Here is a 23944-nt window from a genome sequence, read left to right on the forward strand (position 1 = left end):
CAGGCAGTAAGGTAACATTTAGCAAGAGGATTTTATTTTGAAACAGAATGTTAGAACAAACTAAGTGGAACCCAGATCCCTGCTTGTGGGCAGTACCCAGGAAGCCCAGTGATGCTGCCCCCACAGCTCCTGCTCTGCCAGGGGCAGCTGTCCTATGTCTGCAGTGAAAAACTGGGGCTCGCTCAGCTCTCTGGAAAGCTGCAGCCCAACTCCCTGTATCTGCTAAGCCTCGCTAAAATGTACTGGCCATGCTGGCTTGCAGAGCAGTCCATGCAGATGTGCCATAAGGTGGAGTGCTTCCAAGCAACAGTTGCAGCGAGTTCTTGCATTGTGCAGGAGTCAGCCAGGACACTGCTGCAATCCTGGCACCTGCTGCAAACCCATCCATGAGCTTGGGAGTCGGTCAGGGAGACCAGTGTGGAAGTAGACAAATCAGCATTGCAATGGATAATGCTGCTCTGGAGGAACAGCATTCTCCAAAAGCACTGTTTTGTGCTTATTCGGAACACTGTTGAACCTTCTGCAGGATGAAGGTGGCTTGACATTGCTGTATAGCTTATCTATCTGCCCAACTTCCCCACCATGCTACCTTGCAGTTTTTTTGCGCTCACTGACGGCAATCTGTGGTTTGTGGGCTGCACTTGTCTGTTCTAAAAAACGTAATCTGAGGCACATTGGTGTTGTAGGGGACAGCAAGAGGCCAAGAAACCCTAGAGAAGCAAGCTTCCTGTCAACTGATTTAGTGACAAACAAAACCATAAAACAAGGAGCAACAAACAGTGGGAAGCACCCGTCTGACATCAGTCAGGCTCAGTGTCTTGCCTGTCTGCTTCTGGCTCAGAAGCCAAGCCATTAACTGCATGAGGGCTGGTGTTATCAGTGCCCTGGGGTATCTTCAGTGCAGGATCTTATCATCCTCCTTGGGGAGGAAGGAGTGCACGCAGGAATCTCTCCTCACCCTGAACGATTGGGCAGGAGAAGGAGCCATCCGAAGTGGTGCCACTGTGGCTTTGGCTCTGCTCTGATGCTGCAATAGAGGGATGAAATATTAATGCAATTGTGGAGGGAGGGGTTTGCTTGTCCAGTACTGCATGCTGCTTCATTGAGTTGGCACTGGCCAGCTGCTCAGCACCCATCTCCTCAACAGCACAAGCTATACTCACCTCTGCTTCTACAGCTGTAAGTGAATGCTGCCCTGTCACATGCTGGCTGCCCTGACCTGTTAGGCTGTCAGAGAGCTGCCCTCTTCCCTTCTGCAGGAAGGAGGACAGGGTCTATCTATGCTAGTCAAAGACAAGAGTCATACCTGCTTTGGCTGATGCCGCTCTGGCCGCTGGTCCCTGGGCTGGGGCTGCTGCCTGTGCAGTGGTCTATACAATGTACTTTTCAGGTATTTGTAGAGGTTGCTTTTCAGGTGTAAAGGATTATAAGTAACTTCCACTTCTAAGCTGTTCAAGGCACTCTGCTCAGACAGAATAGAGAACCTGGTGGCAATTAGATGCAACAAGTAGAGGATTTTTATTATCATTCTTATGTGTTTTTTTTTCTTCTTTTTTTCTTTTTTTTTTCTGGGGGAGCTCTTTTTGCAGGGACGTTCTTTGGGAAGAACTGTAGGATATATTGTCTGCTGAGAAGAATGTTTTGAGGGCTCCATCATATTCCAGTTGTGACTGGACATTTTCACAGCTGTTCCCTCCTTTGTTCATTGCTATAACCTACAGCAAGAGCCCTCCCATTCCTGACATCACCTGAAGCAGAGACAGAAAACTCAAGAATTGCAGAAGTCTGAATCTATCGGAAGAAACAGAGTACCTTACGTGTTGATTTAGTCTACGTATAACGAACCTACTGTAGTAAGGGAGATAAATACATCGTCAGTAGCATCTGCATGTTCTGTGCATGAAGGCTGATTGTTAGCCCGATTCCTGCTTGCACAGCTGGCATTCCTGCTGCAGGTTTTTGTGTAGGGTCATTAACAACTTACCTCTATAGGGCCCTGTACTCTCTCAGGATGATCAGCAAGGAGGGCTGGGAAGGCTGATGGCATCAAGAGCTCTCGGGCAGCCACTGGCTTGACAAGCAGAGTGGCAGAGTCAGAAGGGACAATGACGTAGTAGGAATGCACCGCAACGTTCCAGCTTGGACAAGTGTTCTGTGGCTCACGTTTGGCCAAAAGCATCCACTTCCTTTTCTAAACAGAAAAAGCCGAAACCAACATGTAAAATGGGTAACAGCTGCTTCCTTCAGCAGAGTCACTGTAAGGTCACTGCTGAGCATGGTGGCTGAGGACACCCCAACTTTCTTAAATGAATGCAAGACAATTCTTAAAAAAATATCTAAGTTTAAGACTTGTCAGTGATGGAAAGCCCTCCACGTCCCAAAGCCTTGGTTAACTATTTTCACATTTAAAAATACTTGCCTAACTCCAACCCTGATTTTGCACTTTCTCTTTCCATTTCTGAAAGGCTCGAGGGCCTGTTTGATGGCCTGTAGCTTCTTTCCAGTAGTCACAGTGACTGGAAGGACTTACAAGCCCAACCCTGGCACATGAGATGAAGCCATACATTTTGAAACATGTTTTCTGGTACAGACATGAAAGATCTTACTGGATTTACCCCATCAATTCCTTTCTGTGGCAGTCCCTCTCCATGAGGCTGCGATTTTTACACTCACCAAAAGACTGTGACACAGAGCATGGAAGCTGTGCTGGTTTAGCTCCAGTTCATCCCAGTCCAGCTTCCAGCAGCTTGTGGGCTTGATGATGAAAGGCAATCCATATAATACAGATTCACAGACCCCTTCAGACTTCAGAGCTCTATAAATGAACAGCTCACGTTAAGAACAGCCAGCATGAAACTGCCAAGAAGACTGCAGGGGGAAGATGAGCTTAAGGAGCTGTGCTTGTATCAGCTGCAATGCTGCTACAGACAATATTTGTAGCCACACTGTAGGCCAACTGAAGTAGATAAAAGTCTGATTGCAGTGGAAAGTGCTGCAGGGCTTTGTTGCTGATAATTCTGAATTTGTCACCCTCCAGCATGCTGCCAGATTCCACTGCATTTCTTTTGGCAAGAGTATACCATGGAGCATATTCAATCTTCATGCATTTTGAATACAAAACAGACGAGTGATTTGGCCTCTTGGGCAATAGATCACAATGGCAGTTAGGTCTCTTCCCAAGTGATTTTAGGGTATTATGGTTATCCTTCACTTCAACTGCTCCTGCACGCAGCTAGCATCCCACTGAAAATACTTCACACAAGAGAGGCTGTCTTTTTATACAGTGTGATAGGACAATGGGGAATGGCTTTAGGCTAAACTTGGGGATATTTAAGATTGGATGTTAGGAGGAAATTCTTTACTCAGGTGCCCAAGGCCAGACTGGATGGGGCTCTGGGTACCCTGAATCAGCCCATGGCTGAAGGGGTTGGAACTGAATGGAGTTTAAGACCCCTTCCAACCCAAGCTATTCTGTGATTCTATGGATCATTCACACACAATTGCTAATCACTCTTCAAACACTGACAAGCTGAGAATCATTTTAAGAACAACTATACAGGAAGAAGTTCAGAAATTGCACAACAGTTTTACTAAAAACAAATCTTCCTCTTATTCTCTGTGCCAACCAGCAGAGCCTGCTGATGGGAAAGAAAACAAATCCTTATCTGAAGTCATGCAGCACTGTGAAGCTTTCACTGCTTTTTTGCCTAGTAGTCAAGTAAAGAGATCAAGTCTAACAGACAGCTAATTGCTGTGGCCTCGTTTAGGTAGTGAAAGAACAGTAACACTGTATATGGAACCATGGCCACAACCTGTAAGACTTCACACTGGAAGGGATCAACTATTTCATGAATAAAATCTATGCTTTTAAACTCCTAAAGAGATAGCATTATGGTAACATCTTTTTAGACTTTGCATACCTGCCAGCATGTATGGGATGTGCCAATCCACAATGCCAAGGTGTATAGCTGGTAGGAATGTTTTAGTGCAGAACTCAGCTCACTCTTAGAGTCCCAGGCAATTTATGCTGATACTACTCATTGAAATTGCACAGAAAGCATGAAAGCTATTATACCAGCCTTCCAGTTACTGAGGAAAAGATGTAACAGCACTTACTTTACAACCTGGAGTTTGTACAGCGTGGTAGCTGGCCAGGCTGTCATCTGGCAGAGTGAATTCAAATCAGCTGTTCTCATGGTGCCATCAGTTGTCCCAGAAATCAGGGCTGGGTCAAGCAGTCTTTCTTGCAAATCACACTTCAGACACACTGGGGAATGGAGACAGGTTCAGACTACTGGAAATGGGAACGCATAGCACACCACATGCTCAAAGCACTTGCAAGCAATGAGTTAACACTGTCGAGCAACTGCAACTGTGTAGTGAATAAGAAAATCACAGAAAATCCCCCAACTGGAAGTGACCCACAAGGACTTCTACTCCAGACTCCACTCAGGACTACCTAAAAGTTAAATCGTGTCCCGCTCTCTGAAAGAGCAACGATAAAGCCTGCAAAACAAGGCAACAAGTTTTGCCACAGGATGGGCTAGCACGTGGTTGGTACACTGATGAACCAACAAACAAGCACAAATAAAAGTCACAATAAACCTTCTTATCTGCTTGCTGAGCGTGTATCTGCAAGAGCCCCTAGCATCTCTGCACTCTGCTTCCAGACCAGAGCCAGCTTGCAGACCATTAGCAGAAAACAAGTGTGCTTCTGCTGCCATGGCAATGAGAGGCAGCACATTAGAGGCAATGGAGCAGCTTGGAAGGGACTGCTGGAAGTGCACATACAGATTCCCATGGCAGCACAATGCTAACAATACAGCCAACAACTACTTATGGGAAGCATCTATGTCTGCTGCAGCTGTTGGTGTTTTTAGTGTTTACTTACCTGAACCTTAGGAACTGGTTAGGAATTTGGACTTAAAGGGAAAAACACACACACACAAAACAAACCCAAACACCAATAGATACAAATATGTGTCACACCCCTTTAAAAGACAGCCTTTAAGTGGTCTGGCACAGCCCTTTGTCATCAAGCACAAGGAACATAATTTTATTTGAGTTATAAAGCTGAGACAGAAGGTCTCTGGCACTCAGTAAGGCCCTTTTTACTTTGACCTAGTGGCTAAAAAGTCACATGCTCTTCAAAGCACATTTTTGCAGCAGAATAGAAACTGACTAAAGCATCAACAGCCAGGGGACACACCAACCCAGGCACGTTCTAAGCAGGTGGACAAGAGTCTGAGACAACAGAAACTCTGGAGAGCTTCCAGTGTCACCCTGAGGCCTTCCTTGAGTTTCAAAATGAAGAGGAACATGTCCAGGACAGGCCTGGGTAACCTTTAAGGCTGTGGGAGTCAGCAGCTCCCTGCAGAGAGGGAAAGAAAATGAAATACTTAGGGATGGCTTGGGTGCAGTGCCGTGGCTGAGGCCTCCAGATGGAAGGAGGAGATGCAGATGTTCCCTCTCTGAGCCACAGTCATGGAGCCACGTTTTAAACAGCATCTCCAGGCTGATGACATTATCCTCTATGGTTTGCAGATCAATATCCATTCCAAGGATTGGAATATCTACTGAGAAAAATGTAAAAAATGCACTCATAAGTATTTTCAGTCATAATAACAAATGTTCTGCATTTTGCACTACACTATACCCCATTATCTCTTCAGAAGCCATTAGCACACAAATGAGAGCACTGGTGACACCTGCCCTCTTAGAGGAGCTTTGCTATAAGCTGAAGGTTTGTATAAGAAATCAGAGAAATGCAGGCTTGTATAAGAAATAAAGGCAAATGCAGGAGGGCAGTGTCAAGAAAGCCATAAGCAAGATGAATTCCTCTCAAGAAAGAAAGAAATGAAAAAAAACCAACACAAATAATAACCCAAAGGTGTGTCAAAGTGAGAAGTTGTAACAAAGTCTGACAGATTAAATTCATTTTCAAAAGATAAAATAATGAAGTTGGAAAAAGTGGGAAAAATGGAGTCTGATGACCAACTTGCAAAACGTATATGATGTATATGAAATACAGGTCTTCATAAACACAGGAGAAACTGAGTTTGGGAGCATTAACTGGGTGTGCAAAACTAAGATGTGAAGCCAGTATTCCGAGCCAATGCATGAGCAGAAGGAAAAACCTTTTGCAAAAGTGTTCATCAGTTCAGCTGATGAAAACAGCGCTACGTTTACGTGCAATGAGAAATCTTTTCTTTATGCATTTGTATTTACTGTCTGCAAATGTAACACTGTGCATCCTCTCCTACATTAACAAAAGAGATGGAAATGTATCGATCTCCCCATAATTAATAATATAAAATAGATTAAAGGGCTAAAATAATTACTGTAAAGTAATTCTTCAAGTGTCTGCAAATCGCAGTCTGTCGTGTGGCCATCACAGCAGGACAGCTACTCATGGTTTCCCCCTGCAGCCTGAGGAAGGCATTGGGTTCAAGCAGGTTGTACTTCTGCAGCCAAGTAGCATCAACTCCCACCTACCACAGGATATGCCTCACATTGTCCTTGGTGCTGACAGCTTTTGCTTCTCAAAGCCCACTCTGACTGCCTTGGGCTGCAGCTCTTGCACATACACATTGCTTAAGAATGTTGCTATGCCTTTTCCCAGTCTTCTCAATGCTTGTGGAAGTTTGAGTTCCTCCGTGGAGTAGTGCTGGAGGATACCCTGGGAGGGGGGGGGAAGGAATTCCTCATTTTTCTATGGAGACAGCTCCCCATGATCAGAGTTATTACCTCTGTTGGTCTCTAGCCACGACGGTAAGATCTGTAATCAGTGTTCTGGTTTCCCTGCAGAGTGCACTGATACAGAACATGAACCTGGAGAGCTTGCTGGTTGTGCTTCAGCTGTGAGGAACTCCCTAGCTTTCTCACACTTCACTGTCTGCAGATGGCACCAGCAGTACAGAAGAGAAAGCACCAGGAAATGAATGTCATTTAATTGGGCAAATGGTGTGTATACAGGTGACAAGGGGAATTACCTGTGTTTTGAATTACAGTGTGCTGGGGCTGGTGAATATTTCAGTTATTTACTCAGTAATTTTTCTTATTTTTATATTTCCCTAACAGATATGTAGCCACTTGTACATCTTACATCAGCACAATAGATGGCAAGTGTAAAAATGAATTCATTGGATTCACTGGTGTCTGCAGAAAGATTGGGCTGGGATGCTGACACCTGCATGTGATGGCTCCTGAAGCCCTTGCACAGCAGGCATGCTGTGCCATTTATTGGTCAGCTGTCTGCACGGAGCATATAGGAAAAGCTTGCAGAAGATAGACTGTGTTCATAAAAAATGTATGGGTGCTTTAGCTTCAGTGCTTGTTTCTTGCTTTCCCAAGAACAGATAGTGCCAGCATCTATGTGACATAAATATTAACTGTCATTTGCAAGTGGTTTGGCAATATCCAGATGCTTTAAGTGTTCATAATGGGGTAGAGGAAAGAGAGGCACAGCAATAATTCCTGTGTTCTCCATCAGATAACTGCATCACACTGATTACAGCAACACTCAACTCCCATTGCAAAAGCTTTATGTCTTGGTCTCTTTATGGGATTTATTATCTTTGTTCCAGTCTGCTGTCTGCCAAGCCCTAATATTCTGCCACTGAATAAATGGCATAGATTTAGCCTCTGTCCCACAGAAGACTTGCTTTGCTGTTTTGAAAACCCAGCCTTTCTTGTCACACAGTCTTCGTGTAGAATTTCTATGTTCTGTATCTCTGTTTATTTTTTCACTCCACATATTGGGCAGAAGGGTTACACAACTTCACTTTTAGAAACAACAGCGGGAGTTTGCATGCTCTAAAGCAGTCTTGTGGTCAAGAGGCAAACAGCATCTCATTTTGTGGTATCTCATTTTCCAAGGTCTCCCTGCATGGTTCCGTGCAGCACCAGCACAGTGCAAAGCCCTGACAATAACGCTCCCCATCTGAGAAGTCAGCATCTGCACCCACCTGAAATGATCCCTTCGGTCCATATGGACTTGAACAGTGTTCACAAAGAACAACTCAGCCTCAGAGCTGTGGGCAACAGTTCCTTCTAGAACCATTTTGTAACTCACAGTTCTGCTGCTCTTGGGGCTCAGACATACAGAATTAATTCTAAAGCCAAGTCCGAGTGACAGAACCTTGATCCTCTTCCTTGTGTCCCAGAGGTGGTGGTGGTGCTGATCAGGTAAAACAAACCTGCTCTTCCAGCAGCAGTGAGGAGAGCTCTCCCTGAAGCCTCTGGTCCAAGGAGGCAGCCTAGAATAAGCACTCTGTCTCTGTGAGGGAGTCAGATCTTTCCAGGCAGAAAGCTTTAAGCAGATAGTAAAAAGGCTGCTATACATCTCAAAACTTGGCTATAAAGCTCAGTACTGGATTAGAGCTAGCCAGCAGGTTAGTGAGAGGCAGAGGAGGCACAGAGCAATCACTGCCTGTGGCAAAATGCACCTAGTATGTGCTCTGAGGAGGGAAAAGCTGCACAAGCTCTTGCTATTCAGGAGTTACTTTATCGGCCTTGAGAAAGAGGCTCAATAAGGCTATACTGTGCAGGAAGTCAATTTTTAGTAACACCAAGGGTAGAGGTGCATGCAATCTATGTGCTAAGTCTGCCCCAATGTGATAAAGCACCAGAGAAGTGTTGTGGTACATTGTATGTAGTGTTGTGGCTCATTGTAGTGTTGTGTGTGGCTCATGTGGTGTTGTGGCTCATTGTTGTTCTCCAGTATCAGCAGTTCCCACTTAAGTGAGCAACGCTAAATGGCACAAAGGAAAATGGCAGATATTGGACATAGGCAAGAAGCAGTGCTGTCCAGAGCCATGACTTTTGCAAGTACTCACCATTACTGCTCAGCTCTTCCGCTGGTGTGCACTGTTCCACATCCTCAGGCTCCAAAAAGTCTCTCTTCAAAACCTCAATGACTTGTATCCTTCTCAGACTCACAAGGTCTACATCTTTTAATTTCATTTCCAGCTGGTTTACTATTTCCTTACCTGACTGGCTTGTCAAAATTGTGATCTGAAACACAAATCACAGTGCAACAACAATCCTCTGTTGATAAGTAATGACGCTGGGCTGCTGCCTGTTTGAATAATACAGGTACGGATAGGAAGAAAGAAGTATATAATCTAATTAAAAAAAAGACCAAAATACTTTGTTTTTTTTTAGCCTCAGCTCTTTTGTACACTGCATGGATTCAGAGGTTCACTGTAGGAATACCAACAGCTTTTGTGCTGTTGCTGGAAGATGGAACCCACAGCTATTTTATAAAACCCACTTTGCATGTAAGGGCAGTGAGAATGTGCATGCATAGGAGGGTTTCTCCCCAGGCTCTTCTGAGGGAAAGCACCACTTCCCATTACAGCACCAATTCATATTTCAAGTAGATTAAATCTGGTTGTCTCACTTAAAGGCTGAACAGGAATTGTATATGAATATGATGAATATATATGTGTGTGTGTAGTCTATACTAAAAGGTGTTTCCATAGCAAAAAACATATTCTCTATCTAAATGCCTCACTGGTGTTTGGCTCCAGAGTACTGAAAGAGAAGAAAGATTATGGTCTCCTTTAGGACATACTGAAAATGACTACCAGGGACTGTTTTGAAGTGGGGGGAAGCTGAACTACCTACAAGATACTATTGTCTTCTGCTGGGCTATAGACAAAGCATTTACTATGCTGATGCACCTTTATTTAATTAAAACCATGGGTGCATTAGATCTATAGACTGTCACATCCCCTTTACCCTTTTCACAAGCTGAGACACATGAGCAAAGGCCACTCAGAGACCAGGGGAAATACATCCCACAAAAAAAGCTGAGCAAGCTATTATGATTTTGCATTACCACACTCCCACAGAATAATCTCTTACTACCATTATACTTCCCAACCTGACAAAAACAGTGTCTGGGAGGGACTTGAAAAACTCTTCATCATAATACAGGCTGGACACACTTCCTGCCCCCATCACTGCGCTCCTGGTTTTGTCCTTGTCCTGCTTCACCCATGAGACCCTCTCTGTTACAAACAACAAATCTAGGAGGGCACCTTTCCTACTTGTCTCTCCTAGCACCTGTACCAATAACACCTTATTATCAGTGTATCAGTGTGTATAAACATCTGAAAGGGGGGTGTAAAGAGGATGGAGTCAGGCTCCTGTCAGTGGTGCCCAGCACTAGGACAAGAAGCAACAGAACAAACTGGAATAAAAGTTTTCACCTAAACATCAGGAAGTACTTCTTTACTGTGCAGGTGATAGAGAAATGGCACAGTGTTCCCAGTGAGGCTGTATATACCCTTACCCTGGACATGGGTCCTGGGTATCCCTGCTCCAGCACAGGAACTGGACTAGACAACCTCCAGAGGTGACTTTCCACCTCAACCATTCTGTGATAGGCTGAAAGGAAAATCACCACCATCTTCCCAATATTATCTTACCTCAACAGAGCTATTTGCTGAACCTCCTGCTGCTGTGTGTCTGCTGTATTGTTTGAACTGCTGCAGTCCATCCTGCACAGCCTGCACCACTCCATTTCCCTGCTGTGGGAAGCAGCCTTCTCTTGGCAGTGTGCGGAGCTCTGAAATACAGGCTTGAACTCGTGCAAAATTCTCCTTCAAGTGCTGCAAAACAATACTCAGTGAAATTATAGGTCTGGAAATGGCAAATTTACCACATGAACTATGTTTCCATAATGTGGAAAGGGGCTTTTGAATTAGCAGCAGTGAGATAATACTGGGGCCAGGACTTTTGTACTTCTCTGTGGCTCTGCAAAGCCATGACCAGTGATGTGAATCTAAACCAGCTGATTGTAGCACGACACATGAATATTCCCCAAGTTTTCAGCTGCCCACCTGCTGCTCACTGATGGCCAAAACACAGGAATTCTGCACCTCTCTCTCCTCTGACTCTGGATAACACAGAGGCAGAATTTGAGACATAAACATGATGGAACACAGGAACATTTGGGTAGTGTGCTAACCCCTGACAATGACGATATGTCACCACTGCCATACCCATAGTCCTTCACTCATCAGACTTCAGCCTCTGGGACCTGGATCCTTGATGTCAGACTGCATCAATGTTATAAATGCACAGATTATTAATCCCATGTGCTCCATTACACTTCATGTCATTCTTGCGTACCAGAGAATACTGGGACATATTCTCCCTGCCTGACTTAGATTACCTCTAGTCCATGGCTGCCAAACCCTTATAACATATATCACAGTGAAGAATGATAATGAACCGTAGCAAAACTGTTTGGAGCAATATAAGGCACTGCAGCTAGAAGTCACTTTCATCTAACAGCTTCTGAGCACCATGGCTTACAGCATGGCCTCTCAAGGTGAGTTAAACAACAGGCAGGCAGAGGTGTGTGATAACAGGCAGCTCAGAGAGCTCTGCAAACAGGATGAGGCAGAAAGCTGGGGCAGCACAAACCTTTCCTTGGAAAGGTGATGAGGTGATGAGCAGGTTTAAAGAAAGTCACCACAGTTTGTACTGGCTGTGCTCTATTAACTGCACACCCAGGAAAGACCGAGAAAAGAGCAGCCATGTATGACGCTCCCTTACCGTACTCTCCCAGCCTCTGTTTTCAGCTCTGGAGGTTTCCTGACCTCATATGATTTGACAAGCAACCTTCAACATAGCTCTATCTCGGTTTCTCATTGAGAGCAAACAAGTTGTCCTCTAGCTAAATCAGAGAACTGTGCGATAGACAGTATGTGTTGTTGGCACAAAGGAGCAAATTCATCAGTACAGAAAAAGCAATGGATGGAGCCTCAGTATTTCTAGATGAGGGTGAAATGGAACAGATATTTAGCAGACAGATATAAATCTGCTCCTGATGTCAGAAGCTGCAGAGGAACAGATATCATTATTAACAAAATTAGATCCGTCAAAGATAGCCGTCCTACTGTACTTTATGGTCCTAAATGGAGAAAGACCAGTTCTGGAAAAAAACAGCCTTAAGTTCTTCAGCAGACATTTACAAAGAGTAGGCAGAATGTCCAGGCAAAGCTGGGGAGAAGGGAGCAGGATCTCCAGCAGGAGTCATAGAGCCCATACCCAGAGTGATGGAGTCCCACACCTACTGCAGGTGTGCAGTACTGCTCAGGTCTTTGGATGAGAACTGCCTGCACTGGAGTGCAAACTTTGCCAGCTTGGACAAGTCCCAGAGAATCATAACATTATGACAAAACAGTTGATGGTGTTATCAACCATGCAGGAAGAAGAGATGTTTTTAGCTCACCACATAGCATTGCTGAGGTTGGTACCAAAATGTAGCATCCAATTGCAGTGACCACATTTTGAATCAATTTTGAAGAAACCAGAAGAGCAAATAAAGAGAAGGGCTTGGGAGTTAAGGGACTATAAAAATACTCTGCAATTACACTCATGTTTTGTTCTCTTTCATTTACCAGTTAGACAATTACAAGGAAAACTGATTATATTTGAGGAAGAAAGAATACGGCATAAGCAGGTTCTTCAATCTAGCCAAAAAAGGAAATAATGAACGAACCCCGGAAGCAAAAGCCAATAAATGCAAATTAGTAACCAGGTGCAAGTTCCACAGCAACAGTGATTAGCTAATGGAACGAGTTCACTGTCCACCTTGTAATCTGCATCAACAACCTGAATGCAGGGATATACTTCAGCCTCAGCAAGTTTGTGGCACAAAGCTGGGGGAAGTGGCTGGCACCACAGAAGGCCATGCTGCCATCCAGCGAGACCTGGGCATGCTAAAAATTGAGTGGAGAGAAATCAGATGGGTTCAACAAGGGCTGTGCAGGGCCCTGCGCCTGGGGAGGAACAGCTGCAGCAACAGTACAGCTTGGGGCTGAGCTGCTGGAGGGGAGATCTGTGGAGGAAAACCTGAGGGTCTTCATGGCCAACGGTTGACCATGAGCCAGCAGTGTTCCCTGGTGACCAAGAAAGCCAGTGGGACCCTGGGGTGTGTGCACAGAGTGTGGCCAGCAGGGAAGGGAGGTGCTCATCCCCTCTGCTCTGCCCTGGGGAGACCACAGCTGGAGCACCCAGTGTGGGACTCCTCAGTTCAGGGCACACTTGGAAAAAGCCCCGTGGAGCTGATGGGGGCCCAGAGCACCTCCTGATGGGGACAGACTGAGAGCCCCAGGGTGTGCATCTGGAGGAGGGAAGGAGAGGGGATGTGGGCAGCACTGATGGCTATCTGCAGGGCAGGGAGCTTCATCTGACCATTAGGAACAACTGCTGCGCTGGGAGGGTGGAACAGCCCTGGCACAAGAGACTGATTGATTAGATATAAATGTGCAGTATATTAGAACTTTTTTACTGAATTGTATTGCATTCATGTTTGCAAGATCCCAATAGACATAATTTCACACATACCACAAAGGGAAGCAAGCACTCCTGCTGGTTCTGTACCAGGTAGAGACTCAGCAAGGGAATGCGGCAGGGACCTGCCAAACTGCATGCCAAACACAGCGAGTTTTCCAGAGCTTCAGACAGTACAGAGCAGGTGTTGGCCCAGGAAGGCGATGTGACATCCACAATGAGAACCCGTGATGGCTGCTGGCAGCATGCTTTAGTAGCAGGAAACGTTCTCCGTGTTTCTGAGAGCAATTTTTTGGAACTCATGGCTTCTGTACATTGGTAGCTGATTTCCATTTACCCATCTGCTCCTGAGCAGGAGAAAAAAATAACAAAATAGTAATGAGTGAGACTCTTCCCATTCAGCAAAAAGTAACCTGAGATCACAGCAGACAACAGTGAATTAGATTTCTGTATCACTCTTCAAAGCATGTCTGTACTCTAAGACAAACCCACACAAAGACAAAGGAAAATGCACGAAATCGGAAAACAAAAGGGTTCAACTGAAAAAAAAACAAGTAGACAATACACTCATGCAGATGTAACTCGAGCAGTCAAAAACATTGCTAGCAGTGCTGCCCCCGGCCCACAGGTGGGCTGTGTGGCACCAGCCCCTGCTCAGCTCTGCTGTGGGGCAATAACCTCCAGCACAGCAGTGATCTCCAGGAGCTGCTGAGTAAAGACTGAACCGCTCCTGCAGTGGCCATATAATCACCCATAGCTATTCAATATGAACTAGAATAAATTCCTTTTTCTTATAGCTGTGCAATTCCTACCCCCTCCCCCCCCCCTCCCCCAGAAGGCTCCCGAAGTCTTGGCCCTGTCCCTCGGTGTACAGGGACAGGCTGTGGTCAGAACCCAGGGCTGTGTGCACAGCTCTTAACTAGTGTGCTGTATTCAGCTCTTCTGTTTGCCAAGGAGAAAAGCCACCATATCTCTGACTGTCCACAGCACCTGACTGAAGCATCATCAGAAAGAGAACTGTATCTCTGGGATGCTCGTCAGGGATGGCGAAACAGAGATCACTGATTTAATTTCAAAGTGGAAGCTGTCAATTCAGAACTGGTGGAAATGTTCGCTGTATAAATGCCTGCATCCTGCTGCCACAGGGAACCTGATACAAAGAACTGCAAGGTAAAAAGCTGTCAGGTACCACTTCAATCACTGTCTCTTCTGGAGCTGTGCAATACACTGCAGAGTTTGAATCTCGAACAATGTTTTGCTTGTCTGTATTTTTTGTGTGAAGATTTGTAACTCTGCTGCTTAAACAACAAAACAAAGCTCATCCCACAGTCAGAAGTATACAGAAGTTGGCTCTTTGGTTTGCCTTCATTTCGGATGGAAATCTGAGCCCTGATACTGAAAAACACTTACTTTTCCCAATTTGGAATGAATTCTCTCATTCCTCACAACTTGACAGGACTGTGCTTGTTTCAATCTATGGATCCCTCAGCAGCTGTGGTCTTTATCAGCCAAGGGAACTTCATTTCTTTGTACTTGTGAGGTGTTAATCTCTGCCTGGCAATACCCACGTGATGTACGTACAGCTCTGCACAGTATGTGACATGCAGGAAGAAGTACCCATCTCTCAGCCCACGCTGCTCTGCGTGGCTGCAGTGAGGCTGGTGAACCAACAACTCTGCACAGCACTGTGCAGCTGTGGCAGAGCATCGCTTCCACAGCAGGTGAACTGCAGGGAGCCCCAGCTAAGGGGGCACCAAAACTCAGTGTGTGTGAGTGACAACTGCTGGTTTCAGCAGCTGCTGTGACATCAGCTTACTGCTCAATACAACACAGCTCATTAACTGTCACAGCTAATTGCTAAGGGTAACGTGCATTTTGCTCAGTGCAGGAAGACACGTTTCTCAGCGGCAGAAAGGAAATGGCACTGCATTGAGTGACCTGTGAGTACTGACAACATCCTATAGCTGCACGTTATCCCATGTGCTTCACTTACACAAAGTCATTAAATGATACCCAAAAGAGTGTGAATGAGAGAGAACGCCCAAAGCTAACGAACACTGAGGGGATAAATCTCAGTCTTCTTTCTAAGGTACTAAGAAGTAAAACCTGCTTTTGGCTGTATGCTAAGCAGGAAGAAAAACCCCACAAAAATGTGAATGATTTTAAGTGAATAATGACACAGTAATTAAGCCCTAGGGACTCACTTTGATGCGGCCTATTTGCAGAAGCAGACAGTGAAACCAAGAGAACCTCACCATGTAATACTACCGAATAGGAACTATCAGCAAGAAAAAGCATACAGCGGTGACCAGAAGGCACCAACAGAGACAGCCAACCAGCCTAAGCAAAACAGGAACTTTATCCTGCTAGAAAATGGAAGCTACTGCTTACATACATGGAGAAGAGGCAAACTGGAGGTAGCATAACTCTGGTATTAACTTACAAGCATAATATTTTATTTAACCAAGCAGAAGCAGTGTTCAATGGGTATTTTGATATGCATTTGATAACTAATTAGTCTTTCTTCCATTCGTGGCTGCAGAGGACACCAAGTGCAGCTGCAGTTCATCTGCCACACCTGGAGGGAGACTTCTGCCTACCGCGGCTGTACTCCATCTTAGATCTTTTCCAGCCTTGATGACTTTACATTCTATTTAGAAAGGTCAGCACCAACAGGAGAACAAAATCATTAAGTCAGCAAGTAATCAAGCTGCTGAAGTGACCCAAGATCCCATGTATCACAAGATACTGCACTTCTTCCCCATACATCAGGGCACACTACAGCGAGCTCCGCTGCCCCTACGGAACAACGCGTCCGCTCTCGTCCCGGCCCCGCCCCGCGCTCCTGGAGCCTCACGCGCGGGGACGGGCGGGGAGGTCCCGGCCTTGCGCCGCTGGGACAGGCAGCCCGCGGCGGGGAGGGGCCGGGTGGGCCACGAAGGAGCACCCTGCGCACGGGGACGTACGGTAGCAGCCGGAGCGTGGCAGCAGAGTGCCGGGCATGGGGCACCGGGAGCTGTGGAGGATACCTGCATGGCCGTCCTGCGAGCGGAGCCGGGCCGGGACGCACTGCGCTATCCGCGCCCACTACGCACTCTGCGCCCACTACGCACTCTGCGCCCACTACGCACACTGCGCCCACTACGCACTCTGCGCCCACTATGCACACTGCGCCCGAGGTTGTGTGCGGCCCTGAGAAAACGACGTAAGAGATACTGAGTAAAATGACTCAACTGAGGCTTGAAACAAGTAAATAATATTTTCTCGTGCAGGGCACGAGTCAGTCACTAGAATTCATAGGCAAAGGGAAGCATGGAGGCCAAAAACAATAATTAATTCCCAATACTATCGAAGTAACTAATGAAATTAGATACCTTCATTGGCTGTGAAATGGAAAGTTGCAGAAAATGCCTGTCCTTCGGTTCCCAATCTGAAGAGGGCTGGAAGGATGGCTCTGTAAGTGCTCAGCTCTCACGATCCTGCTCTCAGCATCTCCTCCGGACCACGCCAGGCAGACAGGGTCAGACCCAGCTCTGCCACACTAAGTAATGAGAGTGAACCACATGCTGAGTGTGTCACTTGCGCCACATAACTCCTAGGACTCTGGATTGACACCATCCATTACATCCAGTGAACTGTAAAACCGTAACTTCTCTGAGTGAGCTTTTTGTTTTGTGCACATTGAGAATAAAAGCACAGCACAAGGGAAAAAAACAAAACAAAACAAAACAGCAGAAATAAAATCAACTGCAAACCCTCAGAGATTGGCTATAGAGGATGCATTTGAAGGTTCATAAGAACTGGAAGCTGTTGGATTACACTGAATGGGAAAGGGGCAATGAGGGAAGGGTGTGCCCAATCCATGTATTGTAGAAACAAACCCTTTTAGGGGAATGGGAATAAGCGTATAAGAGGATGATGCAAAGAGAAGAAACCATTTTTTTTTTTTCCAGCAAACAGAGTAAGTCACGTTCGGTCTTGGAGAAAAGGTTTTTCCAGTTAATCAGCAGAGAATGGTTGCAGTGCATCAAATCTCCAAGAAAAGGAACAAACATCCTCAGATCCTGTCTGTGCAGTGGCTTTTCCTATGATGCACATCTGGCAAAAGCCAGGGCTGCAACAGCTGCAGGTATCACAAGTGTGATATTGCTGACTGTCACATAATACTGGAGCACAGTGAGAATCTGTCCTACAACTACAACAGCAGTTGTCAATAGAGGAGGAAAATTCCCTTGGTTTACACATAGGCCTCCAATGCTGGCAAAGAGAGCAGGTGTCTCTGTAAAGCAGTCAGCTTTATTAAGCAGAGTAAGGAATCCCTTTTCAGAGCTGCAGTTTCCCACACCCCACCTAATGGGATTTTACCATGTTTTTACTTCAAGAGTACAGAATCTTCTCACAGAACTGTGAAATACATGAAGTCCTAAAGGACTCTGCTCATCTAGGAAAGCAGCAGGAAGACATCATGTGGGCCCTGAGAGGAAGAAACCTGGAGCAGGTGGTGGGGAGGGAGGATTCAGCAGAAAGGAGCAGTTCTGCAGAGGATGTAATCCTGACCCAAGGAAGTACTTGCCATGTGCCATTCAGATTATACATTTTCTTTCTCCCAGGGCACCTGTAGCCTTCTTGGACCCTGAGGTGCTTTGTATTGTGTCTCTGAGCTTCCTTTTTTTCTCTCTGCTCCCTCAGATCCCTCTTACTTGCTGTACCACTGCCCCTCTTCACTATCTATTTGCTCTCAGGTGAATGATGGACCCTTCCTCTTCAAACTGAATGTGTCCCAATAATTCCACTTTTCTGCATGAGGCTTTTTGTCTTCCACTCAGGATACCCCTGCTCAGACCCCAATGTACTCCGTGTTAAATTGGCACTCCCTGCTGATGTTCCCTACCCAGCTGTGTGCCTGCCTCACTCTGTCCCCCTCATGCTGGGCTTCACAATGACCAACCACAGCCACATCCATTGGTCCTTCCCGTGCTCTGCTCTCCGTGGATGGGCCCTGGCTCTGCAGCGATGGCTCCAGGTGGTGCTGCTCCCACCCCAGGGTCACTGCACAGAGCAGCCCTGTGGGCAGATCCATACTGCGTGGGTGTCTAGGTGGTGGTGTGCTGCCCGATGTGTGCTTCTCTGTATTGCAAGGAAGCACGTACAGGTAAAGGACCCATCTCTGCCTCTTGACTGACTCTCTGCCTTTCTCTACCTTTCTTTCATTTTATCTCATTACACATCTACAGCACACAAAATATTGACAAGATGACATGAATGACATTGACATACAATACTTTATGATCTGTAGTGTGTCATATATTATAAAAATATAGTAGTATAAATATATTACTCTATACCACTCTACATCATATAAAAACATAACATTATAAGCTTACTATTTGTATATTTGTATTTAATATTCAGACAGATTTCTTACTTTTGTTTCTGAACATTAAATACGAATACACAGCACAGTCTTTATATGATATATTAAAATATATCACCACCCAGCATCCACCCTGTGTACCACAAACCCAACTTCAGCCTGTCCCAGCTGTGCCATGGGAGATCTGCATGCAGGCGCTCTGTTGGGGCACCAGCCAACCCTGGTGGTGACTGAGCTGCAGACAGCACAGCGCACACACGCAGAAACGTGGCAGTGGCATATTTTAAATCTCTCTGCTCAGAGCAGAGAGTCCCCCCCCCCCCCATCTCTATGGTCATTGCTCCTCTAAACAGGAGAGTGCCCTGACACACAGGGAGGGGGAAGCCTGAGGGCTGCTCACTCCGCAGATCGCTCACAAGAGATTTGCTCACAAGAGATTTCTGAATGGAGAGAATGTTGTCCTTGCTTTTCTAATGCTGCTCTTTGTTTGTTTTAGTTGCTGCAGCCAGCTGGGGAGGGTCTGCATACCCCATGCCCTTGTGCTCTCTCTCCAGCTGCAGCAGGACTAAAGAAGGGCAGATGAAAAGCTGCAGCTGAGCCTGATGGACCTGCACAACTCTCGGCAGCTGTGAGGCATCGATTCTTTCCATGCAGGTAAATTCATTTTTTCCATCTGTAAATTTAGGTGGAAAAGTGCACTTCTCATTAATCTTTGTGGAACCCCAAGCTTGGAAAAGACCTACAAGATCACCCAGTCCAGCCATCTGCCCATCACCAATAGTTCTCATTAAACCACATCCCTCAACACAACGTCTGAACGTTGAACACCTCCAGGGTGACTCCACCACCTCCCTGTGCAGCCCTTCCCAGCACTGAGCACCCTCTCAGAGCAGCAGTATTTCCTAACATCCAGCCTGAATCTCCCCTGGTGCAACTTGAAGCCATTCCCTCTCATCCTATCCCAGTTACTTGACAGAAGAGGCCGACCCCCAGCTCAGCACAGCCTCCTTCAGGTCGGTATAGAGAGCAATGAAGTCTCCCATGAGCTCTTCTCCACACTGCCCAATCCCAGCTCCCTCAGCCACACCCCATAGCCCCTTGCTACAGACCCCTCACAGCCCCATCACCCTTATCTGCACACACACCAGGGCCTCAATGTCTTATCCTGCAGCAAGGAACCCAACACTGAACACAGTACTTGGGGTGCAGCCTCACCAGTGCTGAGTACAGGGGGATGATCACTTCCCTGCTCCTGCTGGCAGCACTATTTCTGATCCAAGCCAGGATACCATTGGTCTTTCTTGGCCACCTGGGCACACTGTGGGCCCATGTTCAGCCAAGCATCGACCAATACCCCCAGGTCTGTTTCTTCTACACAGCCTGTCACCGCTCTGCTCCACACCTGTAGCATTGCCTGGGGTTGTTGTAACCAAAGAGCAGGACCCAACACTTGGTCTTGTTGGTCCTCATCCTATTGCCTTCAGCCCAGAGATCCAGGTAACTCTTTAGGGCCTCGCTACCCCCAGACAGACACTTCCAGCCAACTTAGAGTCATCTGCAAACTGACTGAGGGGGTACTCAATGCCCTTGTCCAGGTCATCAATAAAGGTATTGAAGAGGACGAACCCCAGCACCAACCCCTGGGGAGCACAACTGGATTTAAGTCCATTCACCACCACTCCCTGGGCCCAGCTCTCAGCCAGTTCCTCACCCAGCACGGAATGTATCCGTGCAAGCCACAGGCTGCAGCTTCTGCAGGAGGATACTGAGAGAGTCAGCGTTGAAGCCTTTGCTGAAGTCCAGGTGGACCATGTGAGCAGCCTTCCCCTCATCCACCAGACAGGTCACTCAATCATAGAAGGAGACAGAAACAATACGATGGTTCACAAGAAACTCAGAGCTGCAATACTGTGCAGGGACAGCCTGGGGTTTTGTTAGGGCCTGAAGCCACCCGTGTTATTGCATTAAAAGAGCTAAAAAGCCAAACATGAAATGTGGTGTGCAACAAAGGTATATACAAACAAAGACATTAAAATAGGAAAGAGACAGATGCTGCAAGGACATTAATATGGTGCTGTGCTTCCTGCTAACGTGCCTTCATTTCATTACCATTAAATTGGCACAGTGGTATGAGTTTCGTGCCCGAATATTAAAAAGAAGAACATAACAGATACTGGCAAAAAGAAAAAACACAAACAAGACGACAACATCAATGTGGTCATTCGTAACCGATACTGGTAAGCACATAGCGCAAGTATCCTGGGTTTAGAGAGGTTTTCCTTGGTTTCCTCTTTCATTTTTGTTTTTGATTCCCTATCGGGGATCTTCACTTCTAACGCTGTGCTCTCCCCCTCCCGTACAAAGCGAAAGCGAACGGAACCCGCGGGCACTGCGCTGCGGGACGGAGCGCCGCGGGAGAGGATTGCGCGGTGTGTGCTGCCCCCGCGTGGCCACTGCCCGGAACTGCCGCTGTGGCGGCGCTCTGTCCCGCAGGCGGCAGAGCCCAAGCGCACGGAAACGCGGAATCGGCGTACGCGAATTGCGGCCGCTCTGCGCAGCGACTACGCCGGTCTCGACGGTAGCCGGTCCTCCGAGCGGTACCGCGCATGCGCGCGGAAACGGCGTACGCCAATCGCGGCCGCTCTGTGCAGCGATGCCGGCCGTCTCGATGGTAGCCAGGGGCCTCAGAACCGTTGCGCGCATGCGCAAGGATGAGGTGCGGCCGAGCGGTCAGGTCTCGGGCCGCCAGCCCGGCGACATTCCCCCTTGTCCCGTTCGAGCTCCGTCCGCGTTCGCATCCCGGGATCGCACCGAACAGGCTCACAGCCGTGCTGGCGCCCCGCCGCCGAGCTACGAGGTGCGGGACGGTGGCGACGAGGATGAAGAAAGAGCGAGTGAGTGCCCACCATCTGCCCTCCCAGCCCCGGAACGCCCGCCGCCTCGCAGCCCCACAGCCGACCCTTTCCCCACCCGAACCCCCAAATCCCTCCCCGCGCCCCCCACGCCTCCCTGCTCCCTGCAGCTGCCCCCAAAGCCCGCAACTCCACTCCCGTTCACGCTATTCCCCGCAGCCCCTGCCTGCAGGAGGCACGCACTCAGCCAGCGTCTCGTGATCCCCGTGCCGCACCGCAACAGAAGGCGAAGCCCGAGAGCGACCCGAGGCGCTGCACCCACGGACCGCCTGCTTCTCCCGCGCTGTCAGCCACACTCCGCTGCTGCAGGTACGGCCCCACATCTGCACCATCCCCCACGACTGCACAACCGTCGCCATTTCATCCCGCAATCCGGCCCCTAACCCTAATGCTTTCACCTCCAACTCCAGTCTCATGCTTACAGCGCTTCACTTCGGTCCTTCGTCCCTAACTCTCAGTAGTTCACCCCCAAACTCCAGCCCCAAATCCTCGCCATGCCATACCAGACTCGAGCCCCAAACCCCAGCTCTAAATCCTTGCTATTACCCCCCAAAGTCTAGCCCGTAGTCCTTGCTATTGCACCCTGCTTCCTCCCCCAAGCCCTCGCAATTTCCTGCCACACAGTGGTCCCAAACCCTCACTATTTTCTCCCATACTGTAGTCCCAAATCCTTACTATTACCCTCAAACTCTGGCCCTAAACTCTGCAATTTCACCCCAGACTCAAGTGCTAAATCCAGGCTATGTTACCCCGAGCTCCAGTCCGGAATCCTGGCTACTTGCCCCCAGGCTCCAGTCCCGAATCCTGGTTATTTCGCCCCAAGCTCCAGTCCCAAATTTTCGCAAATTCATCCCAAACTCCTGTCCCACATCCTCGCTAATTCATCCCAAACTCCTGTCCCACATCCTCGCTAATTCATCCCAAACTCCTGTCCCACATCCTCGCTGTTTCCCCCCAAACCCTTACAATTTCACACCAAATTACAACATCAAATTCTCAGTGCTTTACTCCGAATGTTTGCCCCTTCTGCTTGCTATTCCTGCCCAAATTCCTGCCCCAAAGCGTCACAATTTCCTCCCAAACTGTAGTCCCCAGTCCTCATTGTTACCCTCAAACTCTGGCCCTAAACCCTGCAATTTCACCCCATTCTGAAGTGCCAAATCCTGGCTATTTCACGCCGGGCTCCAGTCCGGAATCCTGGCTATTTCACCCCAAACTCCAGCCTCTACCCCTCGCTATTTCATTCCAAACTGCTGACCTAAACCCTCAGTATCTTGTCACAAAAATCAGCTCCCATATCCTCGCTGCCTCAACCCAATCTCTTGCTCCATATCCTCACACTTTCACAATTAATTCCAGCCCCAAATCACTGGTATTACGCATCAGACTCCAGGCCCAACCCCTCTGCGTTTCACCTCAAACTCCAGCCCTAAATAGTCGCTCTTTCACCTCAAAGTCTAGCCCCTGTCCTTCCTGTTCCATCCCAGATTCCTGCCCCAAACCCTCACTCTTTGCCTCTTACACAGCAGTCCCTTACCCTCACTATCACCCGCAAACCCAAACCCAAAATCCTTGCTCTTTCACCACAATCTCCAGCCCCAAGTCCTCACTGTTTCAGCCCAAGCTCCAGTCCCAGAATCCCTGCTATTTCACTCCATTAGTTGGTCGCAAATTCTCGCTATTTAATTCCCCCCCCACCCCAATAAAAAAACCAACAAAACCGTAAAAACCCAGGCCTGAACCCTCGCTGCCTCACGCTGATCTCAAGCCCCAAGTCCTCGCACTTTCACAGTCAATTCAAGCACCGAATCCTTGCTATTTCCCCCCAGACTTTAGTCCCAATCCCTGCTATTCCACCCCAAAATCCTGCCCCAAACCCTCACTATTTCCCTCCCATGCAGTATTTCCTAATCCTCACTATTACCCTCAGGCTCTGTCCCTAAATCCTTGGAATTTCACCCCATTCTGAAGGGCCAAATCCTGGCTATTTGACCCCAGGCTCCAGTCTGAAATCCTGAAAAAAAATAAAGTATTTAAAAAAAAAAAAAAAAAAAAAAAAAAAAAAAAAAAAAGAAAGTATCGTCGATACTGCGCATGCTCGGAACGGCGCCGGTGCTCAGTGCTGCCGCCGTGTGGGGAGACCTCGGTACTGCAGGCGATGCACAGAAAAATAACCAGCACCGCGCATGCGCACCGAATCGGCGCTGGTCAGGGGAATTACCAGCAACGCGCATGCGCACCGAATCGGCGATACTGCGCATGCTCGGAACGGCGGCGGCGCTCAGTGCTGCCGTCGTGTGGTGGAATCCAGGTACTGCAGGCGCTGCACAGAAAAATTACCGGC

The 23944-nt window shown here is 47.5% G+C and overlaps 1 protein-coding gene across 1 annotated transcript; it reads right to left on the reverse strand.

The window, feature by feature from the left end:
* Positions 1-521: 521 nt before the first annotated feature.
* M1AP (meiosis 1 associated protein) lies at positions 522-16869 on the reverse strand. The gene is made up of 10 exons (XM_065750233.1): positions 16689-16869; positions 13369-13661; positions 10437-10619; positions 8838-9015; positions 5400-5576; positions 4117-4267; positions 2674-2815; positions 1985-2191; positions 1307-1462; positions 522-1027 (listed from the first exon to the last, which is right to left on the reverse strand). Exons 2-10 carry the CDS (start codon positions 13645-13647, stop codon positions 896-898), a joined length of 1605 nt encoding a protein of 534 aa, XP_065606305.1. The 5' UTR covers positions 13648-13661; positions 16689-16869; the 3' UTR covers positions 522-895.
* Positions 16870-23944: the final 7075 nt, after the last annotated feature.

The sequence above is a fragment of the Cyrtonyx montezumae genome, unplaced genomic scaffold (genome assembly GCF_038088225.1).
Source record: "Cyrtonyx montezumae isolate F1298 unplaced genomic scaffold, pur_monq_1.0 scaffold_69, whole genome shotgun sequence".
NCBI classification, from domain to species: domain Eukaryota; kingdom Metazoa; phylum Chordata; class Aves; order Galliformes; family Odontophoridae; genus Cyrtonyx; species Cyrtonyx montezumae.